Source organism: Geotrypetes seraphini, chromosome 4, assembly GCF_902459505.1.
Source record: "Geotrypetes seraphini chromosome 4, aGeoSer1.1, whole genome shotgun sequence".
Classification (NCBI taxonomy): Eukaryota; Metazoa; Chordata; class Amphibia; order Gymnophiona; family Dermophiidae; genus Geotrypetes; species Geotrypetes seraphini.
In genome coordinates, this window is record NC_047087.1 from 260,348,341 (window position 1) to 260,372,119 (window position 23,779).

Consider the following 23,779-nt stretch of genomic DNA (forward strand, 5'->3'; position numbering starts at 1 on the left):
GACAGGGACAGATTTTTCAGACTGTGGGGAACCACTAACACAAGGGATCACTCGGAAAAATTGAGAGGGGACAGGTTTAGGACAAATGCTAGGAGGTTCTTTTTTACTCAGAGGGTGGTGGACACATGGAACGCGCTTCCGGAGGTTGTGATAGCCCAGAGCACATTGCAGGGTTTCAAGGAAGGTTTAGACAAGTTCCTAAAAGAAAAGGGGATTGAGGGTTACAGATAAAAAAGAAGAGGTAGGTTACAGAAATGGACAGGAACCACATTACAGGTCATGGACCTTACGGGCCGCCGCGAGAGCGGACCGCTGGGCGCGATGGACCAATGGTCTGACCCAGTGGTGGCAACTTCTTATGTTCTTATGTTCTTAACAACAACTCCACAATAAGAAAAACAAACTGCTCTCAATAAACCTGGGTTAATAAGCTAAAAAAACGTAACCAGTCGCAAAAAGGGAAAAATCAATTTTAACACTCAGAATATAGTTTGCAACTCAAAAGTGTCCCCAAATTTGAAAAACGTAACCCGGTCTATACTGTCAGAACCATGTCAAAATCATGTACTTAGCTCAAAGCACATAAGAAGGGTTCACCAAGTCGGCAAAAGCCACTAATACCATATCTACAGGCTTTCCCATACTTATGAGTCCCTAAGAGGACATCAGATTTTCTGAACCCCAACAAGGGCCTCTTGTTTTGTGAACGAATGCTGCTTTAAGAGGTACAACTGTGAGTCTTCCAGTGAACTAGGTCTTTTACAGGTATAAGTTCACTTATAGTCACTGGAAGCACAACTAAGCTTTGTGAGTCTTGATTTGCTATTGTTTAGCTTGCAGTAATTCTGTTATTGTATGTTATCTGCCACAAAACCAGCTGTTCAGCAAATAAGGGCTCCTTTTACTATTTATTTATTTATTTTGATTTTTATCCCGTCCTCCCAGTAGCTCAGAACGGCCTACAAGCAAACATTCACAGTGGAGGATATTTGGACAATACGAAGATTATACAGTAGTTTAAGTACAAGGATTATACAGCAATTTAAGTACAGGTTCAGAATGCTAAATTGCCCCGCACGCTAGACGCTAACGCCAGCATTGAGCTGGCATTAGTTCGAGCTAAAATTCTGCGCACGCTAAAAACGCTATCGCAGCTTAGTAAAAGGAGCCCTAAGTGATAATCCAGTTATAACATGGCAAGAATTTAGTAAATAGGGGCCAGGTGTCTAATGTACCTTGGGCTGACTTAGTTCACCTGAAAATGCTGATTGCTATGCCACTTTAGCCTTGGCCCACTCTTTCCTCAGCAATATAAAAATGACAATTTGAACATGTCCTAGACGGTTTTGCAAAATTCTTTCTTTAACTTGATTACCTACTAAATGGCGATGGAGGGTGGGAATGTTTTAGACTGGTGATCTGAAGTAACAGCCGGGGAAGTGCAGGACACAGTGAACATGAAAAGAGATCTAGTAACCTTCACCCCCCCCCCCCCACCCCTCACGCTGAGTGTTTTGTGCTTACTGCTTTGTTTCATGTGGAAGGTGTACTTCTAATCTTCCCTGCTTTATTTTGCATGTTCTTTTCCAGTGATTTTTTTAGAGACTATTTTATTTTGCCCTTACTGCTGCTTGAGGAGTTTCTGTGTATTTGAAGAAGTTTCAATGCATTACAAACTGAAAAACTGCTGTCTTAGCATCTTTCAATTTCACTTCAGACAGCACGTCAGCATAACCGGAGCAACAGTTGGCTGTGTTACATTTCTCAATGAATGTTCCATCCCTCAAATAAATTTGAATTTCATCACCGACAGAGATTCCTTTTGAATTGGAGTGCTCTTTCGCTGAAAGCATTCCATCTTTCATGTTAAGAGGCACTGTTGAGAGCTTTTCATTCATAAACGGAAAATCAGATTCCTCTTCCCCATCACCCAGAAAATTAAGATAAAATTGCACCGTACACCAGCAAGGATATATTGGGGGTGGGACTTGGGGCCCATCTGAGTCACCAGGGACAATTTTTTAACCTGGTAAGATAAGGTGGTACGCTTCACCTCAGATTTAGCTTGTGCACTAGAATCTTTACTGCAGCTCAGGGCATGTGATATGCTCTATAATGCACTTATTTTACTTTGGATTTGTGCAGGCTATTGCGTAATAAGATATAGTCCTGATTTTTACACACTAAACTGAGCTAAAGAATAATACAGCTTTATCCCAGGACAAGCAGGCAGCATATTCTTGACTGATGGGTGACGGCTCCGACGGAGCCCCGGTACGGATAATTTTAGAGTGATTGCACTTTAAGAACTTGGAAAGTTCTCGCAGGCCGCACCGCGCACGCACGACTGCCTTCCCGCCCGACGGAGGCGCGCGGTCACCAGTTTCTTAGTTTCCGCGGAGCTAAGAAGACGCGCCCTTTTCAACGGCTGTTGAAAAGATTTTTTCTCTACCTTCTCGCTCGCGTAAACCCTGTTCGGAAATATTTTTTCCTGTTTCTATTTTATTCTTTCTTGTTTAAAAAAAAAAATAACTTTGATTTTTTCGGTTCGCCCTGGCGGGGCCTGTTGCCACCATCGAGGCCTCGGCCTTCGATTTGGCAGAAGCCGTTTTTACGTTCATGCCCCCCCAACCCGGGTTTAAGAAGTGCCAGCGGTGCGCACGGCCCATTTCTCTCACCGACCCGCATAACTGGTGCTTACAGTGCCTGGGTCCTGACCATCGGGCGTCCACCTGCACCCGCTGTGCCACTTTAAAAAAGAGAACTTTGAAAAACCGTCAAATCCAACAACGGTTATTATTTGGTGCCGATATGTCTGATCCTGCGGCACCGGCACCGACATCGGCCCCGTCTCAGTCGGCACCCACCTCGTCGACACCGCGCCGGCGTCTCATCCCTCAGGTAAGCCGGCTAAGAAGCCTTCCCTGCTGGAGCGTCCTCCGGTCTCAGTAGCAGCGAGCCCAGTCCTGCCAACCTCGAGGCGCCCGCGGAAGTGCTCTGCTCCGATTGAGGTCAGCCCCTCGACCTCGGGTTCCTCCTCTTCGGAGTGTCGAGCGGCACCGCAGGTACCGCAGAAGAAAAAAGCGGTACCGGTGCCTTCGCTGGACGAGCGAATTGCTGCCGTCCTGCAGGTGCAACTCAAGGAGCAGTTGCAACAGCTCCTTCCCGCATTATTGGCACCGAGCCTTCCGGTCCCGGTCCGGTCTGAGCCACCGGTACCGACGGTGGAGCAGCCTCTATTGTCTGCGTCCACCTTGTCGGTACCGGTCCATTCTGCTTCGTCGGTCTCCATGCCAGGCCTCGCACCGGAACCGAGAGCTCAACACTAGGCTGTTCAGACTTCGGCACCGATGCAGCCCTTAACATCTCCCGGTACTGTGTCTATGAGGTCAGGTAAGTCGGCACGCAAATCCCGACACCTGGAACCCTCCACACCGGAGTCTCGAGACCGTAGCTCCCACATTAGGGATCCTGATCTGTGGGGTGACTCCGAAGAGCCTTTTCTTTCTGAGGGTGAGTGTTCATCGGATGATGATGATCCTGCTGTTCCTGATCCATCCTCCAGACCAGATTCTACATCTTTCACTTCCTTTCTGAAAGACATGTGTGAATCTCTTTCTATTCCTTTGGAGGCTGAGTCTAAAAAGTCCAAGGCGTTCCTTGATGCACTGGACTTTGACCAGCCTCCAAAGGAATTTCTCAAATTACCCCTCCATGATATCTTGAGGGAAACCTTTTATAAGAATCTGGAGACTCCTTTGACCATCCCAGGAGCCCCTCGTAAATTGGATTCTCTGTATAAAGTGATACCTATACCTGGATTTGATAAGCCGCAGCTTCCACATGAATCTCTTCTAGTGGAATCTACGCTTAAAAAGTCTGCGGGAGCTAGTGTGTATGCTTCTGTCCCTCCTGGCAGAGAGGGTAAAGCCATGGATAAGTTTGGTAAACGATTATACCAGAATGCCATGCTGGCTAACAGGTCTGGTAATTATGCTTTTCACTTTTCTTTTTACCTCAAGCATCTTCTCACCACCATGGCTTCCTTTCAAAAGTACCTCCCTGATCGCAAACGACAGGCCTTTCACCAGTGCTCGTCCTCTCTCTTCCAGCTACGCAAGTTTCTGGTTCGATCAATTTATGACACATTCGAACTTACTACCAGAGCAACGGCCATGTCTGTGGCCATGCGTCGCCTTGCTTGGCTCAGTGTGTCGGAGCTTGATGTCAACTATCAAGATCGACTGGCTAATGCTCCATGCCTGGGGGATGAACTCTTTGGTGAATCCATGGACTCTACCACCCAAAAGCTCTCCGCCCATGAGACTCGATGGAACACTCTTCTGAAAACAAAGAAGAAGACTCCACCTGCCCGGCCTTTCAGACAACAATCGGCCTATCAACGCCGTTATGTGGCTCGCCCCTTGCCATCAGCTCCCCAACAACCTAGGCGTCAACGTCAGCAACAGCGACAAACCCCTAGGCCACCACAGCAGCAACCGGCGAAGCCACCTCCACAGCAAAAATCTACTCAGCCCTTTTGACTTAGTTCTCCAGGGCATAGCCAGTTTTCAACCATCTGCCCACCTGCCTCAACCTATAGGTGGCCGTCTTACCTTTTTCCTCAGCCGTTGGGAGATCATTACCTCGGATCAATGGGTCCTCAACATCATCCGTCACGGCTACTCCCTCAACTTTCAGACTCTTCCTTCCCAAAGTCTGCCAAAAGAGTCTGCTTTGAACACTCCTCAATCCGCCCTTTTTCTCCAAGAGGTTCAATCCCTCCTTCTTCTAAACGCCATAGAGGAAGTTCCTCTTGCTTAGAAGGGGCAGGGATTCTACTCCCATTATTTTCTGGTCCCCAAAAAAACAGGAGATCTCAGACCCATTCTAGATCTTCGCGATCTCAACAAATGCTTGGTCAAAGAAAAATTCAGAATGCTTTCTCTGGCCACTCTTTACCCTCTTCTCACTCAAGGCGACTGGCTATGCTCCCTCGATCTCAAAGAGGCATACACTCACAATCTGACCTCCAGACAGTACCTCCGCTTCATGATCAACCACTGTCATTACCAATACAAGGTGCTACCCTTCGGTCTTGCCTCCTCTCCAAGAGTGTTCACCAAGTGTCTGATTGTGGTGGCTGCTTTTCTCCTCTCTCACCATCTTCAGGTCTTTCCTTACCTGGACGACTGGTTAATCAAGGCCAATTCATCTCAGACAGTACTCCTGGCCACCAACCAAACCATCCTGTTTCTACAACTTCTGGGGTTCGAGATCAATTTACCCAAATCTCATCTCATCCCCACTCAGAGACTTCAATTCATTGGAGCGGTGCTGGACACAGTCCTCAAGAGAGCGTTCTTGCCGTCCAACCATCTTCAAACTCTTCAATCTCTATGTCAGCAGGTGCTTCCACAACGTTCCATCTCTGCCAAGCAAATGATGATACTCGGGTCACATGGCCTCGACAGTTCATGTCACACCCTTCGCACGTCTTCACCTGCGCACTCCTCAATGGACAATAGCTACCCAGTGGTCCCAAGCGACGGATCCTTGCTCACGACACATATTTGTGACATCACTTTTTCACTTCTCTTTTACCCTCCAGGTACTTTAGTTAGATTGTGAGCCTTCGGGACAGTAAGGGAATTTTTCAAGTACCTTTCTTATTTCTAATCTTAATGTATATTTTCTGTAAACCGCTTAGAACCTAACGGATGTAGCGGTATATAAGAAATAAATTACATTACATTACATTACATTACATCATCTCTTCGTCAGTCTCTACAATGGTGGTTGATGTCCTCAAATCGCTCCAGAGGTCTTCTGTTCCATCTACCTCCTCATCAACTTGTCATCACCACCGATGCCTCCCCTTATGCCTGGGGGGCTCATTTGAACGAGTTCCAAACTCAAGGACTTTGGACAGCCCAGGAAATGAAGCATCACATCAATTTCCTGGAACTCAGAGCGATGTTTTATGCCCTCAAGGCCTTCCAACATCTTCTCTTTCCTCAAGTCCTCCTACTGTGCACAGACAATCAAGTTGCGATGTACTACATCAACAAGCAGGGTGGGACAGGCTCTCGCCTCTTGTGCCAGGAAGCCCAGAAGATTTGGGCTTGGGCCACAGATCACCAATTATTCCTGAAAGCTATCTACATTCAGGGAGAACAGAATTCCTTAGCGGACAAACTCAGCAGAATTCTCCAGCCTCACGAGTGGACTCTCGATCCTTTAACTCTACAGTCCATCTTCGCTCAGTGGGGCACTCCTCAGATAGACCTCTTTGCAGCTCCTCACAATCACCAGCTGCCCCTCTTCTGCTCCAGACTCTACTCTCCTCACCGTCTGGCAGCGGATGCATCTCTCCTCGATTGGTCCAATCTGTTCCTGTATGCTTTCCCTCCGCTGCCTCTCATGTTACGAACCTTGTTCAAGCTCAAGAGGGAACAGGCCACCATGATTCTCATCGCTCCACGATGGCCCAGGCAACATTGGTTCTCCCTTCTACTTCAACTCAGTTCCAGGGAGCCTATGCTTCTTCCACTGTTTCCTTCTCTGCTTACACAACATCAGCAGACCCTTCTACATCCCATCCTCCAGTCTCTGCACCTGACAGCTTGGTATCTCTCGGGCTGACTTCGAATGATACTCTTTTGTCTCAGCCCGTTCGTTCTATTCTGGATGCCTCCAGGAAACTGGCCACTCTACAATGTTACCATCAGAAGTGGACAAGATTTTCTTCCTGGTGTCTTCTTCATCATCATGATCCCACATCCCTTGCAGTGGAGACCTTGTTGGATTATTTCTTTCTTTGTCTGACTCTGGTCTCAAGTCTACTTCCATCAGAGTCCACCTCAGTGCTATTGCTGCTTTTCATGAGCCAGTTCATGGAAAACTCCTTTCAGCTCATCCTTTGGTTTCCAGATTCATGCGGGGTCTTTTCAATGTGAAACCACCTCTTAAAGCACCCCCTGTAGTCTGGGATCTCAATGTGGTTCTCTCCGCCTTAATGAAGCCTCCGTTTGAACCTTTGGCTACGACTCCTTTCAAGTTTCTCACTTGGAAAGTGGTCTTCCTTATTGCTCTAACCTCTGCCAGGAGGGTCAGTGAGCTACATGCGCTAGTTGCGGATCCTCCTTTTACTGTCTTTCATCATGACAAGGTGGTTCTGCGTACACATCCAAAGTTTCTCCCGAAGGTTGTCTCTGAATTCCATCTCAACCAATCCATTGTTTTGCCTGTCTTCTTTCCGAAACCTCACTCTCATTCTGGAGAACAGGCTCTGCATACTTTGGACTGTAAGCGGGCTTTAGCTTACTATTTAGAACGTACTAAGCCCCACAGATCATCTCCCCAACTCTTTCTGTCCTTTGATCCAAATAAATTGGGACGTCCTGTTTCTAAACGTACGTTGTCAAATTGGTTTGCAGCGTGCATTTCATTCTGTTATGCTCAGTCCGGACTGACACTGGAAGGTTCTGTCACGGCCCATAGAGGTCAAGCTATGGCAGCATCTGTGGCTTTCCTCTGTTCTACTCCTATTGAGGAAATCTGCAAGGCTGCTACTTGGTCCTCAGTTCATACTTTTACATCTCACTATTGTCTGGATGCATTCTCCAGACGGGATGGACACTTCGGCCAATCTGTTTTGCAAAATTTGTTTTCCTAATGGCCAACCTTCCCTCCATCCCTCTTTTTGTTAGCTTGGAGGTCACCCATCAGTCAAGAATATGCTGCCTGCTTGTCCTGGGATAAAGCACAGTTACTTACCGTAACAGGTGTTATCCAGGGACAGCAGGCAGATATTCTTGCATCCCACCCACCTCCCCGGGTTGGCTTCTTAGCTGGCTTATCCTAACTGGGGACCGTGCGCCTCCGTCGGGCGGGAAGGCACATGCGCGGTGCGGCCTGCGAGAACTTTCCAAGTTCTTAGAGTGCAATCACTCTAAAATTGTCCGAACCGGTGCTCCGTCGGTGCCGTCACCCATCAGTCAAGAATATCTGCCTGCTGTCCCTGGATAACACCTGTTACGGTAAGTAACTGTGCTTTATTACATCAGCCCTCCTTATGGACTCCTTTTGCAAAGCCACAGTAGTGATTCCCGGTGCAGGAAATGCCACAAAGCTCACAGGAATTGAATGAGCTTGTGTCTCGTTTGCCTCTTCAGACTTGCTACCGCTGCTTTGTAAAAGGGACTCTATATCCTTTAATCACTTTTTTCACGCGGCACACAAGAAGCCTCTGTCAGCAAACTTTGCACAGCAGTGAAATAATATTTAATTAGAGCCAGCTAGAGGAAGGCTAAAGTCTTGCCAATCCTGTAAATAAGATTTTACAATATCACAAGATTTATCATCTCAATCACAGAAAAATATTCTCTGGGGAGAAAAAAAATTCTTCTCTTTGGTAATCCTTTCCAAATAATAATGTAAAAAAGAAAAAGATTAGAGACCAGGTTGTTCCAACAATGAGAGATGATCGTATTGAAACACAGTGATATTCATCACATTTATTCTCAGCTGAACATTTCTAAGTTTCTCTAAGTAAGGCCTCTGTAAGCATGTATAGTCAAGGGATTTCACTGAAACAAAGGTAAGTGTAAGTGAAGATTTCCACAAGCTCTTTATTGTCACCATAAATACCAACCTGGTGTGTTCGGCTTGAAATGAACGGGAACATTTTGGACTACCTTCCCTCCAGCAAGCAGCTGCCACCTTAATAGGACAGTACCATGTGCCAGCAATTCTGTCCATGAAACTGATTCGATTCTTCAAATTAAGACTGGTGCTGTATCCCAACTATTGCAACAAGACAAACAATCATCTGTACTGTAGTGTTATAAGTACACCCAAATATTATATGTACTACTATGGACTCCTTTTATGAAGGTGCGTTAGGGCCTTAACGCACGGAATAGCGCGCGGCTAAATTGCCGTGCGTGCTAGCCGCTACCGCCTCCTTTTAAACAGGCGGTGGATTTTCAGCTAGCGCGCGCTAATCCGGTGTAAAAGGAGCCCTATGTCAGTCTAGAGACCCTGGCGAGCTGCTTTATCGCTTTCCACCCTGGCAATGACCGAATTCTAACACCGCAGCCTAAGTAACTTGTTCTGCCACTAACGCCACAGAACTGCAGCTTATATAACAAGCGATTGGAAACTGCTTTTGGAACTTTGAAAGAGTTTGATGTTTAACGTGCACCAAAGTAACAACATGGCAGTTGGTGTTTGAGTGCTTTCTTTCACCAGCACACATTGTATTTTAAAACTCATACCAGTGGCTGCCACTGTTTGGTTTCATTTAATTGTGACTGAGAGAAGACAGCTATGCTCTAGCCACCGTGCCTTGAGTGAATTCCTTCAAAAAGGCAGTCAATAAACACTAGTAAATGCATAGTTGTTCATTTAAATGAAACTTTGTTTGCAGAAACCTGGTATAAGTTCATTTTATTCTGTGAGTTACTGAATACATACAGGGGTTTTTTGTTTTGTTTTGTTTCTTTGTTTTTAGTAAAATACAATGAAGAAAAAGTTTGATTTAAAATTTTTTGGCTTCTAAAAAAGAAAGAAATTAGATTATTTTTGAAAAGAACCCATGGAATAAAATATTCTTGCCTTTCTAACATTAAATGCTTGAGATCTGTTGCATTGCATGTAGATTATACATGCAACATATCAAGCCACAGGATGACCGTTTTCTGTTTTATACTCAGCAACCAGCGGAGGAAAAGAAGTAGGCTTTCTACCAACATTTGGGCCCTGTTACTTAAATCTCTATGGAAGTCCGAGAGAATACACTGGATTCCCTGATCCCTATGATGAATTAAACTTTGGCAAGGTTTGTCCCTGTGCTCTTTCTCATTTATGTACAAAAGCAGTGATGTTAGAATGGAACAGGAAATATTATCTTCCCCCCACCCCCCGAAAAAGAAAATTCATTGGGTTTTTTTAATGCATGATGGTGAATGTGCTATGTGTGAACTAAGCACAGTTGTGCCTTAATTGTGCATGCAATATGCATAGAGGGGAGCTCTAGAAATAGCACTCAAAAAGGGACTAATCCAAAAACCTAAGAATGGGAGATTATAGTATATCAAGAATTCCTACTTCAATATCAATGGTGTAAAAAGGAATCCAATTTATAAAATAAAAAATCATCAAGCAAACATATTACCCACTAAATAGTAATAGTGCTCGGTAAATTAACACAGGCAATGGTATAAGATAAATGATGTTATATCTTACATCATTGCACCCTCCCTTCCTCCCAAAAGTATTATAGATGTTCAAATTAATACAAGAAAAAAAATCACTTATCTTAAACGATTCTTCAGTAGATCTCACGGGGAGGCTGCAAATTCTGTTGAATATAGTTTTTTGTTGGGTAATTCCAATGTGCAATCAATCCCTATCATCTGCTCCAGTGTTCAATCCATATTTAAAAAAAAAAAAATCAATATAATCCAGTGCAAAATATTTTCATCTCCAGCAAAATTTTTTTTAAAAGTCCCCTATCGATTCAGAAACAGGCCAGTTCTCTTCCTCAACACTGATCATGTTTTACTCTGGCTTTGTCAGGAGGAAGAACTCCGCTCAGGTGGGAGAAGAAAACACGAGTTCCTTATTGCTATCAAAAGCAAATGACCGCTGCCACTAGGGCAATAGTGTCAGTTGTACATATAATTTAATAATTAGGCTATTAATGCCAATTAGCATCTATAATTGTTTTTAATTGGCACTAATTAGTTACACATGAAACTGCCATTAGTCACTGCTCTTTTTAAGTTGTGCATCCAAAATCTCTTATTCAGCTGCAAGGGTGCCTAGGAAGGGAGCAGGTCAGGCAGTTAAATGAATTGATTATTGAATACTAGCATTTATACACCCAACTGTCTATGGTTAGGCATCAGCATTTATTCCAGCCATTGAGTAAGTGCCTAATGTGGACTTTCACTAACATTCTAAAATGGCAATTGCACATACAATTGGTGATATTGAATTCACACTTAGCACGCGTCATCCTGGTGCCTAATTTTAGGCGCTCTTTAAAGAATTTCCCCCATTGTTTATATCCTCTCTTTATACTGTGTAAATGTACAGCACATACGTAGTTCTATTCATATGAACTATTAAAAATCAGTTTGCTCATGGCTTTTGTCTCTGCCAGGAAGAGAGAGACCTTGGTTAGATTTCTTGTTCCCTTCCTGTGTTGGAAAAGATGAAGAGACTGTATTCATAGTCCAAGGGAGAAAGGGGAGGCAAAAGAAATGATAGAAAAGAGCATTGTGGCAACACAAGCAGCAAAAATCAACCATTCCATCTCCAATCTTATGACAATATCAGACAACTTCAAAACATTCAGAAAAGAAATCAAAACCCTGCTTTTCAAAAAATTCATCCAAATATCTTAACCCCTCCTCTTTTACCTCCAGAAGATTCACCTACCTTCAGATAACCTTCCCCCAAATTACCCACCTTAACACCGTCCAATTAAACACATACCATAAATAGATTGTAACCTACCCTCTCTAACTGCATTCCATATGTATTTTTCATACAGTTCTTCACTGTCAGTTTAATTTCCATCCTATAAATTCACATAGAATTTTTCTTTTTTCAACCATCTTTATTTTCTCTTCTTTATTAATTTCCAGGTACTTTAGTTAGATTGTGAGCCTTCGGGACAGTAAGGGAATTTTTAAGTACCTTCTTACTTCTCATTTATAATCTTAATGTATATTTTCTTCAAACCGCTTAGAACCTAACGGATGTAGCGGTATATAAGAAATAAATTACATTACATTACATTACATTGCTAGATTGTCCAACAGCAGCACCTAGTGGCCAGATGTGAGATCTCTGCTTACAGTGTTCTGGAAAAAAAAACCTGGAAATGTCTCTGGCTGAGGACTGTGGCTATCATAAGTTTGAGGGATAACTAAAATAGGGATAGTTGAGAATGAAAGCTCATGCTGTATCCCAGTGGAGGATGACCCTGAATGAGCCAGAAGTTGGAGAAAACTACCGGGTGGGAAGAGAAGACCCATGTCCTGTATATCAGTATCTGCCATTTGAAAGTCAGCTGAGTTTGGCTGTGCTAGCGGTTTTAGCGCGTGCGCTAGACGTTAACGCCAGCATTGAGCTGGCGTTAGTTCTAGCCACGTAGTGCGTGTTTAGCGTGTGCTAAAATTCTGCGTGCGCTAAAAACGCTATCACAGCTTAGTAAAAGGAACCCTTTGTGTGAACTGAAAAAAGAGTGTAGTGGTTAGAGCAACAGCCTCAGCACCCTGAAGTTGTGGGTTCAAATCCCACGCTTGTGACTCTGGGTAAGTAAGTTAATCCCTGCATTGCCCCAGATAGATTGTGAGTTCACCAAGACAGATAGAGAAATGCTTGAGTACCTGATTATAACATTGATAACATTGATAAGTGGTATATAAATACCTAAAATAAATAAATAAAAATGTACACATACATTTTAAGTGCCCTGTTGAGAATTTACTCCATAATGTTTACTTTGCCAAATAATAAAGCTTTGTGGATCATTCTTTCCCTTGCTAAAAAAAAAACAAAAAAACTTTGTTTCAATATGCATTACATTTCATGTATTTAAATATAATATATTTTGCTTAGAGAATGGAACTGAAACCTACTGGTGCTGTTCTAGAAAAGAACCTGCCGATGCAGAAGCTTTTCTAAAATACCTGAGGGCTGCATGTGCAGCAGGAGCAGCCATTTTACACCGATTCACATTGAAAGAATGAACCCGACAAATTCCTGTGTGATGTACAGCTGCTTCCTTAGTGAGGCTGCAGTTTTTATTTGGATTAATTTGGAGCAAGAAATAAACTACAGGAGATTAAGTAGAATGACTGACTCCCATAATCCCCTTTGTTAAACCCTGGCCAAAACAGCACATTTTAGAAAGCTATACATGCCTTTAAGCTGGTGGAAAACCTGGCATGTACATTTCCCACTATACATGTTATTTGTTTTCCTTTCAAGAGTGTAGTAGCATCCTGTATGATATGCCCCCAAATGCTCCAATTGCATTCCCACCCACTTTTGTGATATCAGCAAGGGAAGTCACTGGACAGGGTGCAAATGCATGCAGGACAGCTCATTATTAAACAAAAGGAATAACTCAGCTTGCATTAACTTTGCAAATAGGGTTATTCATTGAACATCAATACCTCAAGAGATTTTGTTAACTTCCCCCAGTCAAAGAAATTGATCAGATTGTCTGACAAGACCTGCCTCTAGTGAATCCATGGTGCCTCGGATCCTGTAATCCACTGGATTCCAGAAACATCACTATTTTCTCTTTTAAAAGTGTTTCCATTAATTTACTTACCACAGAAGTCAGACTCATCAGCCTGTAGTTCCCTACTTCTTCCTTGCTTACACTGTTGTGGAGAGGGAGCACATCCACCCTTCTCCAGACCTCCGGTACCACTCCTGACTCTAAAGAAACATTGAAAAGGTCATCCAGCAGAGCCACCCTAAGTTCCTTCAGTACCCTCAGGTGTACACCATCTAGCCCCATCACTTTATCCACCTTTAGTTTAGCTAGCTTCTCAAAATACAATCCTCTGAAAATTGGTCAGGGTCTACCACACCTACAGCCTACCTACAGCCTTTTTTGTTTTCTACAGTCCCACTCCTGACGCTTCAGCTGTGAACACAGAACAGAAATATTTGTTAAACAATTTAGCCTTATCAGCTTCTACATATTCATCCCCTTCATGTTTGAGTTTCACAATGCCACTTTTACACTTTCTTCTATCACTAATATATCTAAAAAAATGTCTTGACCCTCCGTTTTACTGTGTCTGCTATTTTTTTCTTGCATTTGTATCTTTGCTTTCCTGACTACTTAACTAGCCTCTCATAACTTTTCTAGATATTTTTGCTTGTCTTCTTTTTTTCTGCGATCTTTTGTAGTTTATGAACGCTAATCTTTTTCCTTACCTTCTTAGCTACTTCTTTTACTTTTCTTACAAAATGGTTTGTTGTCCTTACAATAGTTCCTTTCAGTCATTGCTTCTTGGATCTGTTTTCTTCTAATATTCCGTGGATGGTGATTGTATTACTTATTTCTATAGATAATTGTATTTTTCCTTTTTTGCTTTATTGCTAATGTTTCTTTTATGTCCCAGGTGAATGATGATATGTCATGATTTTAATTCTTAATAAAATAGAGCTAAAAAAAAAAGCTTCTAATACATTGATAAAGATATTGACCAGCTTGTAAAATAAATGAGATTTTTGAGATCCAAATAATTCTCAGTGATTGTTATGAATTAAGGACCGCTGTCACTTTGTCGGTTTTAATATATAATTAGTTTAGAGAATGTCTCTCATGATTGCATTACAGGGTGAAGGTGTGGCCTATAGAGGCAGAGTTTTGGTTGAATTAACCACAAAACATGAAGGATCATCCATACCCAACAAGATTGAAGATATTCCCAGTGATGACATACTTGTTGTAGAGGTAATGTCTGGTGGACTGCTCTTGGAAATATGGTTGATGATAAAAAAGTAAGAGTGAGTTTATCTGCCAATAAGCTTTCTGCCTGTACTAGAATTCCACACACTCTTTAAAGAGTCAGGGACAAAATGAGGAGAGGAAAGGTCCTCTTTCAGGCCTTCTTTTGAATGACTTGCTCTTCAGGTAGACTATCTTGTTGTAAAGAACACTCTCAGTACACAGAGTTATGATTGGACTGAATCGTCAGGTCGGAAATGCTTTTTTTATCCACAAATGCTTTTTTTCTGTCTTTTTTGGGGGTTGGTTACTAATTGTATTTGGCCATTAGCACTTTGATAGGAAAGGAAATACTCCCTACTTTCCTGGAAACTTAAAATGAGATATGAATCATCTCTGCTCTACCATCTTAAATTTCCAGAAGCCCCTTGAGAGACCAAATGTGCTGCTTGCTAACCATATAAATAGCCCTGTTGTGAAGAGCAACTACCAGAGTGTCATGTTGGAGAGGCAGGCTGTACATTATCCTTTTGAGTCATTCTGTGAGCACAAAAAGGGAAAAAATAGGGAGAGAGTGCTAGAAGCAAACTTGCCGAAGGTGGTGTTTTTTTTCCCTAGCAACTGGCCTATATAATAAACATGTTAACAGGGTAACTTTAAAAGCAATCTAGCTAGATGAATTTAAAATAGATTAACACATCTAGATACCAGCAAATAAGGGCAGCTTGGAGACAGGGCAAATTGTAGGAGGCAACACAATAGGGCATGCTTGGTGCCAATTCTACAGTGGCACTTAGGTGCACCTAAGGCACTTTAATAGTACTAGGGTAAAAAATGGTTTGGTGCACCCACCTATGCCATACGAATGGCTGGCTTAAGTTGGCGTGCCTAAGTGCGCCATGCAATATACATAACTGATAGTATTCCCACTCTCTCCACTGTTCAACTGCCCTTGAACTTTCCCTTCTATCAGTTTATGGGTAGTGTGTGGTGCATGATAACTTCCATACCTGAAGTGTTTGGTTGTAAAAGTGTTCAGGAATTAATCAGATTTCTCTTAATGTCCCAATTCTCATCGGCAATGGTGGAATTAAAAAACAAAACAAAAAACACACTTGAATAAGAGATACTTTTAGTTCCCTCAGTTTTGCAGGTAGAAACTTATTTTCTGTCCTTCACATTTGAAGTAAAAAAAAAAAGCTTTTTATTTGTACACACCAGAGAAAGTTATAGATTAGTTATGAGCCTAGCTAAACTGGTAGTCTTAAACTAATAGCTCTCACCTGTGGATTGCAGGCTGAAAGTTCTTATGGGAAATAAATTGAGACTTACCAGAACACACTTAAATATACTTATGCAAAAGAAGTCGACAGTTCTGACATTTTGAAAGCTCCAAATGTTGGTGATTTTATTTATCAAGAAAAAACTCGGAATTGTGAAATTCAATACTAATATAAACAAACACTTTCACTGAAATGAAAAGATGTCACAAACAAGAGAAAAGCAGCACTGCTATCGTTCTGAAGGGGGAGTCACAGTTAACTGGAGGAAAAAGCCTCAGATAGGAGCCCTTCCACCACCACAATGGTGGTCCAAGGTGGTTGGACGTAACACCTCACTGGCAAAAAACCTCCAGACCGGCTCCCCGTAATGAAGAACTTAAAGCAGGGCGGCGGTGCAAAAGATAGAGGATAACACTCCACTTATCTAGATTAGTAGATCGGTACACCGATGATGGCCAGCGTTTCACTCGTCTGCTGCCTCAGGGTGTAAAGAAATCCGATCAAAACTTAAGATAGGACGCAACAGCATCTCAGGATCTTATGATCTTATGATCTTATGATCCTGAGATGCTGTTGCGTCCTATCTTAAGTTTTGATCGGATTTCTTTACACCCTGAGGCAGCAGACGAGTGAAACGCTGGCCATCGTCGGTGTACCGATCTACTAATCTAGATAAGTGGAGTGTTATCCTCTATCTTTTGCACCGCCGCCCTGCTTTAAGTTCTTCATTACGGGGAGCCGGTCTGGAGGTTTTTTGCCAGTGAGGTGTTACGTCCAACCACCTTGGACCACCATTGTGGTGGTGGAAGGGCTCCTATCTGAGGCTTTTTCCTCCAGTTAACTGTGACTCCCCCTTCAGAACGATAGCAGTGCTGCTTTTCTCTTGTTTGTGACATCTTTTCATTTCAGTGAAGGTGATTTTATTTATAACATTTTATCAAACAAAGTAACCAGCAGAACAGAAATGAAAACAGCATATGCATCATATTTTGTATGAATTAATAACCATAAGATACCAATTCAATCCTTATCCCAACCCAAACTCCCTACCCCCATAAATTTGCAATTTTATTTAAAATGTTCCTTTTTAAAAAAAAAAAAACAATTGTAGAAGTATCAACGCAGGCGGAAGTTCAGTCTCTGCGCGGTCTTCCACTCAGCCACCATGCTTCAGGACATCGGTGAAGCCATCCAGTTTGAAGTTAGCATTGGTAACTATGGCAACAAGTTTGACTGTACCTGCAAGCCTCTTGCATCCACAACTCAGTACAGTCGTGCTATATTTGATGGTATGTATGTGTAGAAAATTAGAAATGTTTTCATCATAGATTGTATTTATTTTCCTAAAGATATCTAATTTCTAGTCTAGTAGGTCACATGTAATATATTAGACTAGAATGCAGAAAATGCAGGTACCTATGACTCTAATTCTTACTGTTCTTTGTGTCTCTGTGTCTTATATCTTTATTACCCCCACCCTCTTTCTCATCTCCTGCGCTTTCATGTCCTCTATCGACCCCTTTCCCTTTCTTTCTAACCTCTGATGATTTGTAAACATCTAGCTTTTATCCCTAATATATTGCAGTAGTATTGTAAACTCATGTACAAGCGGTATATCGAATGTAATAAATCCAATCCATATACTAGGTTTAGCTCACACTAGCACGTGGTGGCCCATTTAAGAATAACAATATGATAGTTATGTAATCTGTAATGTATAATATCTCTATGTTTTTATTGGAGTCTCATAACCTGATTGAAGTGCTTTGAGCTCCCTTTCCAGTGAAAAGTATTTGTTTATTCATATTTATTTCTTTTCAGTCATCTTTATCTGTTCCATTGTTTGCTGAAGGTGGGTTGCAGCAATAGAGTATGACAGATACCAATAAAACAGAAAGCGAGCCAGAGACAACGCAATTACAAATCACATAATAAATTTTAATAAATATAGAGGGCAAATGTATAATGGAGCATCTTGAAGGAGCCTATTCCATAAAGGAATCTAGATGCCAATGTTCCATAATAGAATACTAGTGTAGCTTTAGTATCAATCCTCCTGATATTCAGCGGAACTTAGCCAGCCAGGAATGTCTTCCAGCTGACTAAGTCCTGTTTGGCTGTCTATCCGCTGAGTTCATTGGCTAGTTCAGTGATCGGCTGTGACTACAGCTTTTCCAACAGTAAGAAGCTTCAAATACCGCAGCTTATAGGCCAGGCAAAACTGTTAAATATATATTCCTTGCCACCATTATATGTACCCCTGATAAAGACGTGTTGATTGAAACACAGACCATGTTGGGTCCATTTATCTAGTTTAGGTGGTCTATTTGCGTGCAACAAATTGTTTATTGTAATAAACATTGCCTGCATTTTGTACAGTGCTCTGCAGTCTTTGCTTGTCTTGGTTTCACCATTTTTTTACTGCAGACCTGTTGGATTTTGTTCTTTTTGTCCGAGACATGACATGCCCAGTCACCACCGATTTTCATTGGCTGGCCGACTAAGGCACGTGGCCAGATAGAGCTGTCTTTGGCCGTTAGTCGTCGCTGACCAGCCGATGAAAATCAGCTTTGCCGGCTAAATGTGAGCTGCCACACATTGACCCAGATATTCAGCGCCAGTGACCCCAGCATTGAATATCCAGGATCGCTTCCTCCCGCACTTTCAGTATCAGTCCCATTGTGCCTAACATGTTTGCAAATAATCAATGAATGGAGAAACCAATCTAAATCCCATCAAAATAAGAGATCCTCAGGAGGGAAAAAAAACCTTAGAAGCTACAAAGAGAACTCCCCTTAGTGCCTTTGAAGAAAGAGCTTAATCACATAGCTCTTCCTTACCCCTCTATCATTGGCAAAAACAAACAAACCTCCTGTTACTTTTCTGTTAACGACATTCATTTATCACAGAATTATAAGTTTTAAATAATTTCTTACCTGTGTGCTGAAAATCATCCATATGTGTCTGCTGAGAATATCCTGTGTGTTCCAAATAGAAGTACATTTCTCTCTGTGTTGACAACCAGATCAATTCCTGCATTTGCCATGTGTACTTACACCTTCATGGCTTAATCTTTGAGACAAGCATATGCTACTGGCAGGGTCAACCCCGATAATTGATTATTAGTGTCCAATTATCGATGCTAATTGTCATTTATCAATTATATTACACATGCAAATTCGATGCACATGCAATATTGAGCATCCTATATAGAATTAGAATCCTTCTTGTCTAAGCAGTTTATTCTGCTTTTTGAGAGAAGAGGGATGGGAGACAGAGGAGAAGGTCAGGCTAAAAAGTTTTATATAGAAAGATGTGGAAGTCAGTCACTCTTTTAACTATTTATTTAACTCTACTGCATGCCTCATATTCCGTCAATGTTGCTATGCCCACATTACCCCCTCTCCTCAGATCACTTCATTGGCTCCCTATCCCTTTCTGCATACAGTTCAAACTCCTCTTACTGCCCCACAAGTATTTGCTCCACATCTCCTCAGTATCTCGTCTCTCTCCCCACACTTCAGTCCCCCTTTTCCAGGCACTCCATTCATCGGATAAATCTCTCTTATTTGTACCTTTCTCCTCTATAGCCAACTCCAGACTCTGTTCCACCAAATGCCTGGAGCAAACTGCCTGACTCCATACATCAGGCTCCATCTCTGGCAGTATTCAAATCTAGACTCAAAGCCCACTTCTTTGAAGATGCTTTCAATTCCAAACTCCAACCCACCATCTAAGCATCAATATCTGTCGGTCTTGACTAGATTGTAAGCTCTTTTGAGCAGGGACTGTCTCTTCTGTGTTTTGATGTACAGTGCTGTGTAGAAATTAGTAGTAGTAGCATTTATGTCTAAATGCAGAAACAGCATTTGCCGCTTGACTGTTTTTGGATTCATTTGCAGCCCTTGTCAGCGAGGAATAAATTATATTTGGCTATTTTCTATGGAACATCTCTGTAAATGTCTTTAATACGTTATGAGCTCTTAACAGGAGTAGGAGACTGAGCTGCTCTGTTTCTAACCTGCTGACAAAAGGAGTACTTTTCTAGAAGCACGGCATGATGCTTTCCTAGTATGACTGTATCTAGAGTTAGATCCCCATCATTGCAGCTATAACATGATTTTATTATTATTATTATTTTTTTTTTTTACAACAGGTAATTTCTATTACTATCTGCCATGGTCGCACACAAAACCAGTAGTAACACTCACTTCTTTTTGGGAGGATATAAGCCACAGACTGGATACTGTGAACATAATCTTAATCATGGTGGAACGACTGGTGAGTGGCTACTATTTCTGCTACCTTAATAGTTATTTCTATAGTACTATAAGTCTTGCACAGCTGTACATAGATACAGGTAGTCTCAAACTATCTTTCCCCTCGTTAAAAGGCGTCATGTATGCTGGTAAATTAGGGAAATCCTTTGGAACAACCTCCCTGCCCCGCTGAGGAACTTAGGCTCGTTCCAATTATTCCGAAAGCATCTGAAAACCTGGCTTTTCTCCAAAACGTAAAGCTAGCTATTTAAAATGTAAAGCTAGCTATCCTCTTCATAACCTCTAATTTCTTATTATGTCTTTCCCTCATTTATTGAATTACCTGTAAACCATGTCGAGCTCTATCTTTATGGAGATGATGCAATTTACAAACTTAACAAACTTAAGGTTTAGTTTAGTTTAGTTTCTCTTCCTCTCTCTCTTTTTTTTTCTCTCTCTCTCTCTTTCTCTCTCTTCCTCTCTTTTTTTCTCTTCCTCTCTTTTTTTTCTCTATCTCTCCTTTTTTTCTTTCTCTCTCTTTTTCTCTCTTCTTCTCTTTTTTTCTCTCTTTCTTCCTCTCTCTTTTTTTTCTCTCTCTTCTTTTTTTCTCTCTCTCTCTTTCTCTTCCGCTCTTTCTTTTTTTCTCTCTCTCTCTCTTCTTTTTTTCTCTCTTTCTCATTCTCATTAAAAGACGTCATGTATGCTGGTAAATTAGGGAAATCCCTTTTTCTTCAAATTCACTGAGCTTTGGAACAACCTCCCTGCCCCACTGCTGAACCTAGGCTCATTCCAATTATTCTGAAAGCATCTGAAAACCTGGCTTTTCCCCAAAACGTAAAGCTATCTATTTAAAATGTAATGCTAGCTATCCTCTTCAAAACCTCTACTTTCTTATTATGTTCTTCCCTCATTTATTGAATTTACATGTAAACCGTGCCGAGCTCTATCTTTCTGGAGATGATGCGGTATACAAACTTAAGGTTTAGTTTAGTTTAGTAGTCTCTATTCGATGGCACAGTCAAAACAGATACATTAGAAAATGAGGGCCTTCCAGAATTGTGGTTCTTAAAAATAGCATTGTTGAAATCAACAAGGCTATGATTAGAAAAAAGTAGCGATGTAGATGATGCCTCAAAAGGTACATTTTTAGGCTCAGTTTGAACCATAGGTATAATGAGTTAAACAAAGAGGACGGGTCCACATCAGCAAAACTCCACCCAAAAAAGAAGATCCAATGTAGACCCAACAAGGTCTGTGTTTCAATTAACACATCTTCCTCAGGGGTCCAAAGTGTTTCTGTTTTTGATTAACAAAGTGGAGCTCAACAACGTGATAACAGATCCGAAGTCTGTGTGAAGGCCGGAAAAATACCGTGTATTTTTGTGATTACCGAGGCTGCTTTCTGAAATGACTGTTTTCCGTTATGTGTTTGATATTATGATTTAAGAACTGTAAAAAAAAAAAAGCAACAAAAATCTTTTATGGAAAGACTTCTTATTGCTGTATAACATTTATTATGAGGTTCTGTCATTTATTGAGCCTTAGCTGATTCCCCTGAATCCTAGTTTCCCCTTCGGTTGGTTGTGCTGTGTGGCTTCATTTTTTGTGGCATGGTGGTATAGAATTAGCATTTTGGCACACGTTTGGAAGGTTTGGCACGAGTTCAGGCAGCTCTGTACCTACCTTGTTGTTCATTTTCTAGATTGTAAATTAACACATGGGCCAACATACCTTTGGCTGCACTTAAATAACCTCAAGCTAGGTGGAATAAATGATATGCAATTTAATACTCTATTAAATCACAATTCTTACCACCATAGTCTTTTGTTTTTTTTAATTATTGCAGCTTGGTTTAGCATGAGTGGTCTGTGTACTTTTACTCATGTCATACTCTGCTCTGGGGGTTGGGGGAGGGGGTGTCTAGCCCTGCTGAATGCCCTAGGGTCATCAGACCCCAGACCCTGGGGGAACCATGTGTGTTCTTTTCCTGGGACTGGCATGTCTGGTCCTTTTTGGGGGGCTTTTCTTGCTACAGGGTCTCTGACCTCCCGTGTGCCCGGGGAACACCTTTGCATCCCTTTCCATGTTTGTAGGGAGGGGGAGGGAGGGTGGTTTGGAAGAGATTTCTGGGACTTCTGGGGTTCGTGGGTGTTTTTATGTAATTTTATATTGTACACCACTTAGAAACCTGATTAAGCGGTTAAAAAAATCTTTTAATAAACTTGAAACTTGAAACATATGATTTTGTACTGTTCTGCTTTGTTCTAGTGGATATCCCGCCTCTGTTTGATGTCTTTTGTATACAACTGGTTTTCTCTGGTTCCGCCTGTTTTCAGTCAATAAAAATTGTTTACAATCTAAAAAAAGAGGTCCAGTTTGAATAATTAATGTCTGCGATTTGCTAGTGATGGTTAGAAGAACAGCAGCCCAGAGCCTCCATCATGTAATACACATCTCTCTTTGTACTCATTTGCTCTGTAAAACTGAGCTTGTCTTCTCCATGAAATATTTAATTGGCTTTAAATTAGCTTGGAATGCATTCTTAGCAAGTATAATTTAGCATGCACAACTTATAACAGCGGGATATGTATTAGCCCGCTCTCTCTCCCCCACCCCACCCACACTTAAACTTCCCTTCCAATAACAACACAACTCATGTATATGGATAAACAGCCGCAGCTCTGTTTATTAATAAACCATTAATTTAACATTACATAACAAACAGTTCTCCCGAGCTACACCTTAACCAATCCCAATAATATTCGGCCCCCGATCCTGCCATGCCAGCAAGGTTCTGGGGGGTGGCATGTCCCAACATGCCCCTTTAACCATAGAACCAGAACCCGGGCACGACTCCCTGCCGGCCCCCCCGCTCATCTCCTGATGAGCTGTACCATACCGTAGCTCGGGATAACCGCCTACCGAAACTCTGTCACCTACCAACCCAGACAACGAGAGGGCGGGAGGGTGGGCAGGAAAAGCCGCCTCGGAGGACCCAGGAAGAGACCGGGTCCTCCAAGGTCCCGGCTTTATCGTCTCCGCCCGGCTCCCCCCGTCCTATCAGGAGGCAGCCCCGCAGCGGGAATTTTAAACCCGCCTATCCTATGCTGCCTCCTGCACCCTACCCTCCCTCTCCCCTCGCGCGGAGCGCTCGTCTCGACGGGAGGCCGCGCGGGCCCTCATCCCCGTGTTACAGCCGCCCATCGAGACGAGCTCTCGGGCTCTCCTTTACAAGTCCCATTATTGTCCGTGGGGCCATTTACTAAATATGTGTATAACTCAGATTATCACATTAACCCACATTAATAATAAATCTAGTTGTATATTAGAATTGCATTGCATGTCCAAATTAGGACTGCTTTAGTTGTAGTTAAGAAAGCGTGTCCATCTGTTCATTTCAAAACACCGTTTTATATGTTCTAAAGTAAGAGAAATGAAAGTAATACTGAGAAAGAAGTGAGGAAGGTATTTTGAAAACTATGGGGCATGTAATTCAAGATGTCAATATGAGAGACAGAGTAAGAGCAATTGGATACTGAACAAAGCAGAGACACTGGCAGCATGATGGAGTGAATTATAAAAACCATTTAACCTGACGTGGCTGTATTTCAGCAGATGCTTGCATCAGGGGGACAGAGATCATTCCTCTCTGGCTTAATACACTTACAGTTCACAGGTTTGAAAACAAAAACACTCCAGATTATTTATCGAAAAGTGGCTGCCTTCTTGGTCTTAAGTTAAGT

General features: G+C 42.1%; 1 protein-coding gene across 7 annotated transcripts in view; it reads left to right on the top strand.

Annotated features, from left to right (window-relative positions):
- Window positions 1–23,779, top strand: part of MYOF (myoferlin) — a 278,291-nt gene that overhangs the window by 169,695 nt on the left and 84,817 nt on the right. For all 7 annotated transcript variants that reach the window (XM_033940691.1, XM_033940693.1, XM_033940692.1 and 4 more), the window contains 4 exons: window positions 9,720–9,844; window positions 14,384–14,500; window positions 16,889–17,066; window positions 19,934–20,058. In XM_033940691.1, coding sequence (XP_033796582.1) covers window positions 9,720–9,844; window positions 14,384–14,500; window positions 16,889–17,066; window positions 19,934–20,058 — 545 coding nt within the window. The remainder of the gene's footprint in view (window positions 1–9,719; window positions 9,845–14,383; window positions 14,501–16,888; window positions 17,067–19,933; window positions 20,059–23,779) is intronic.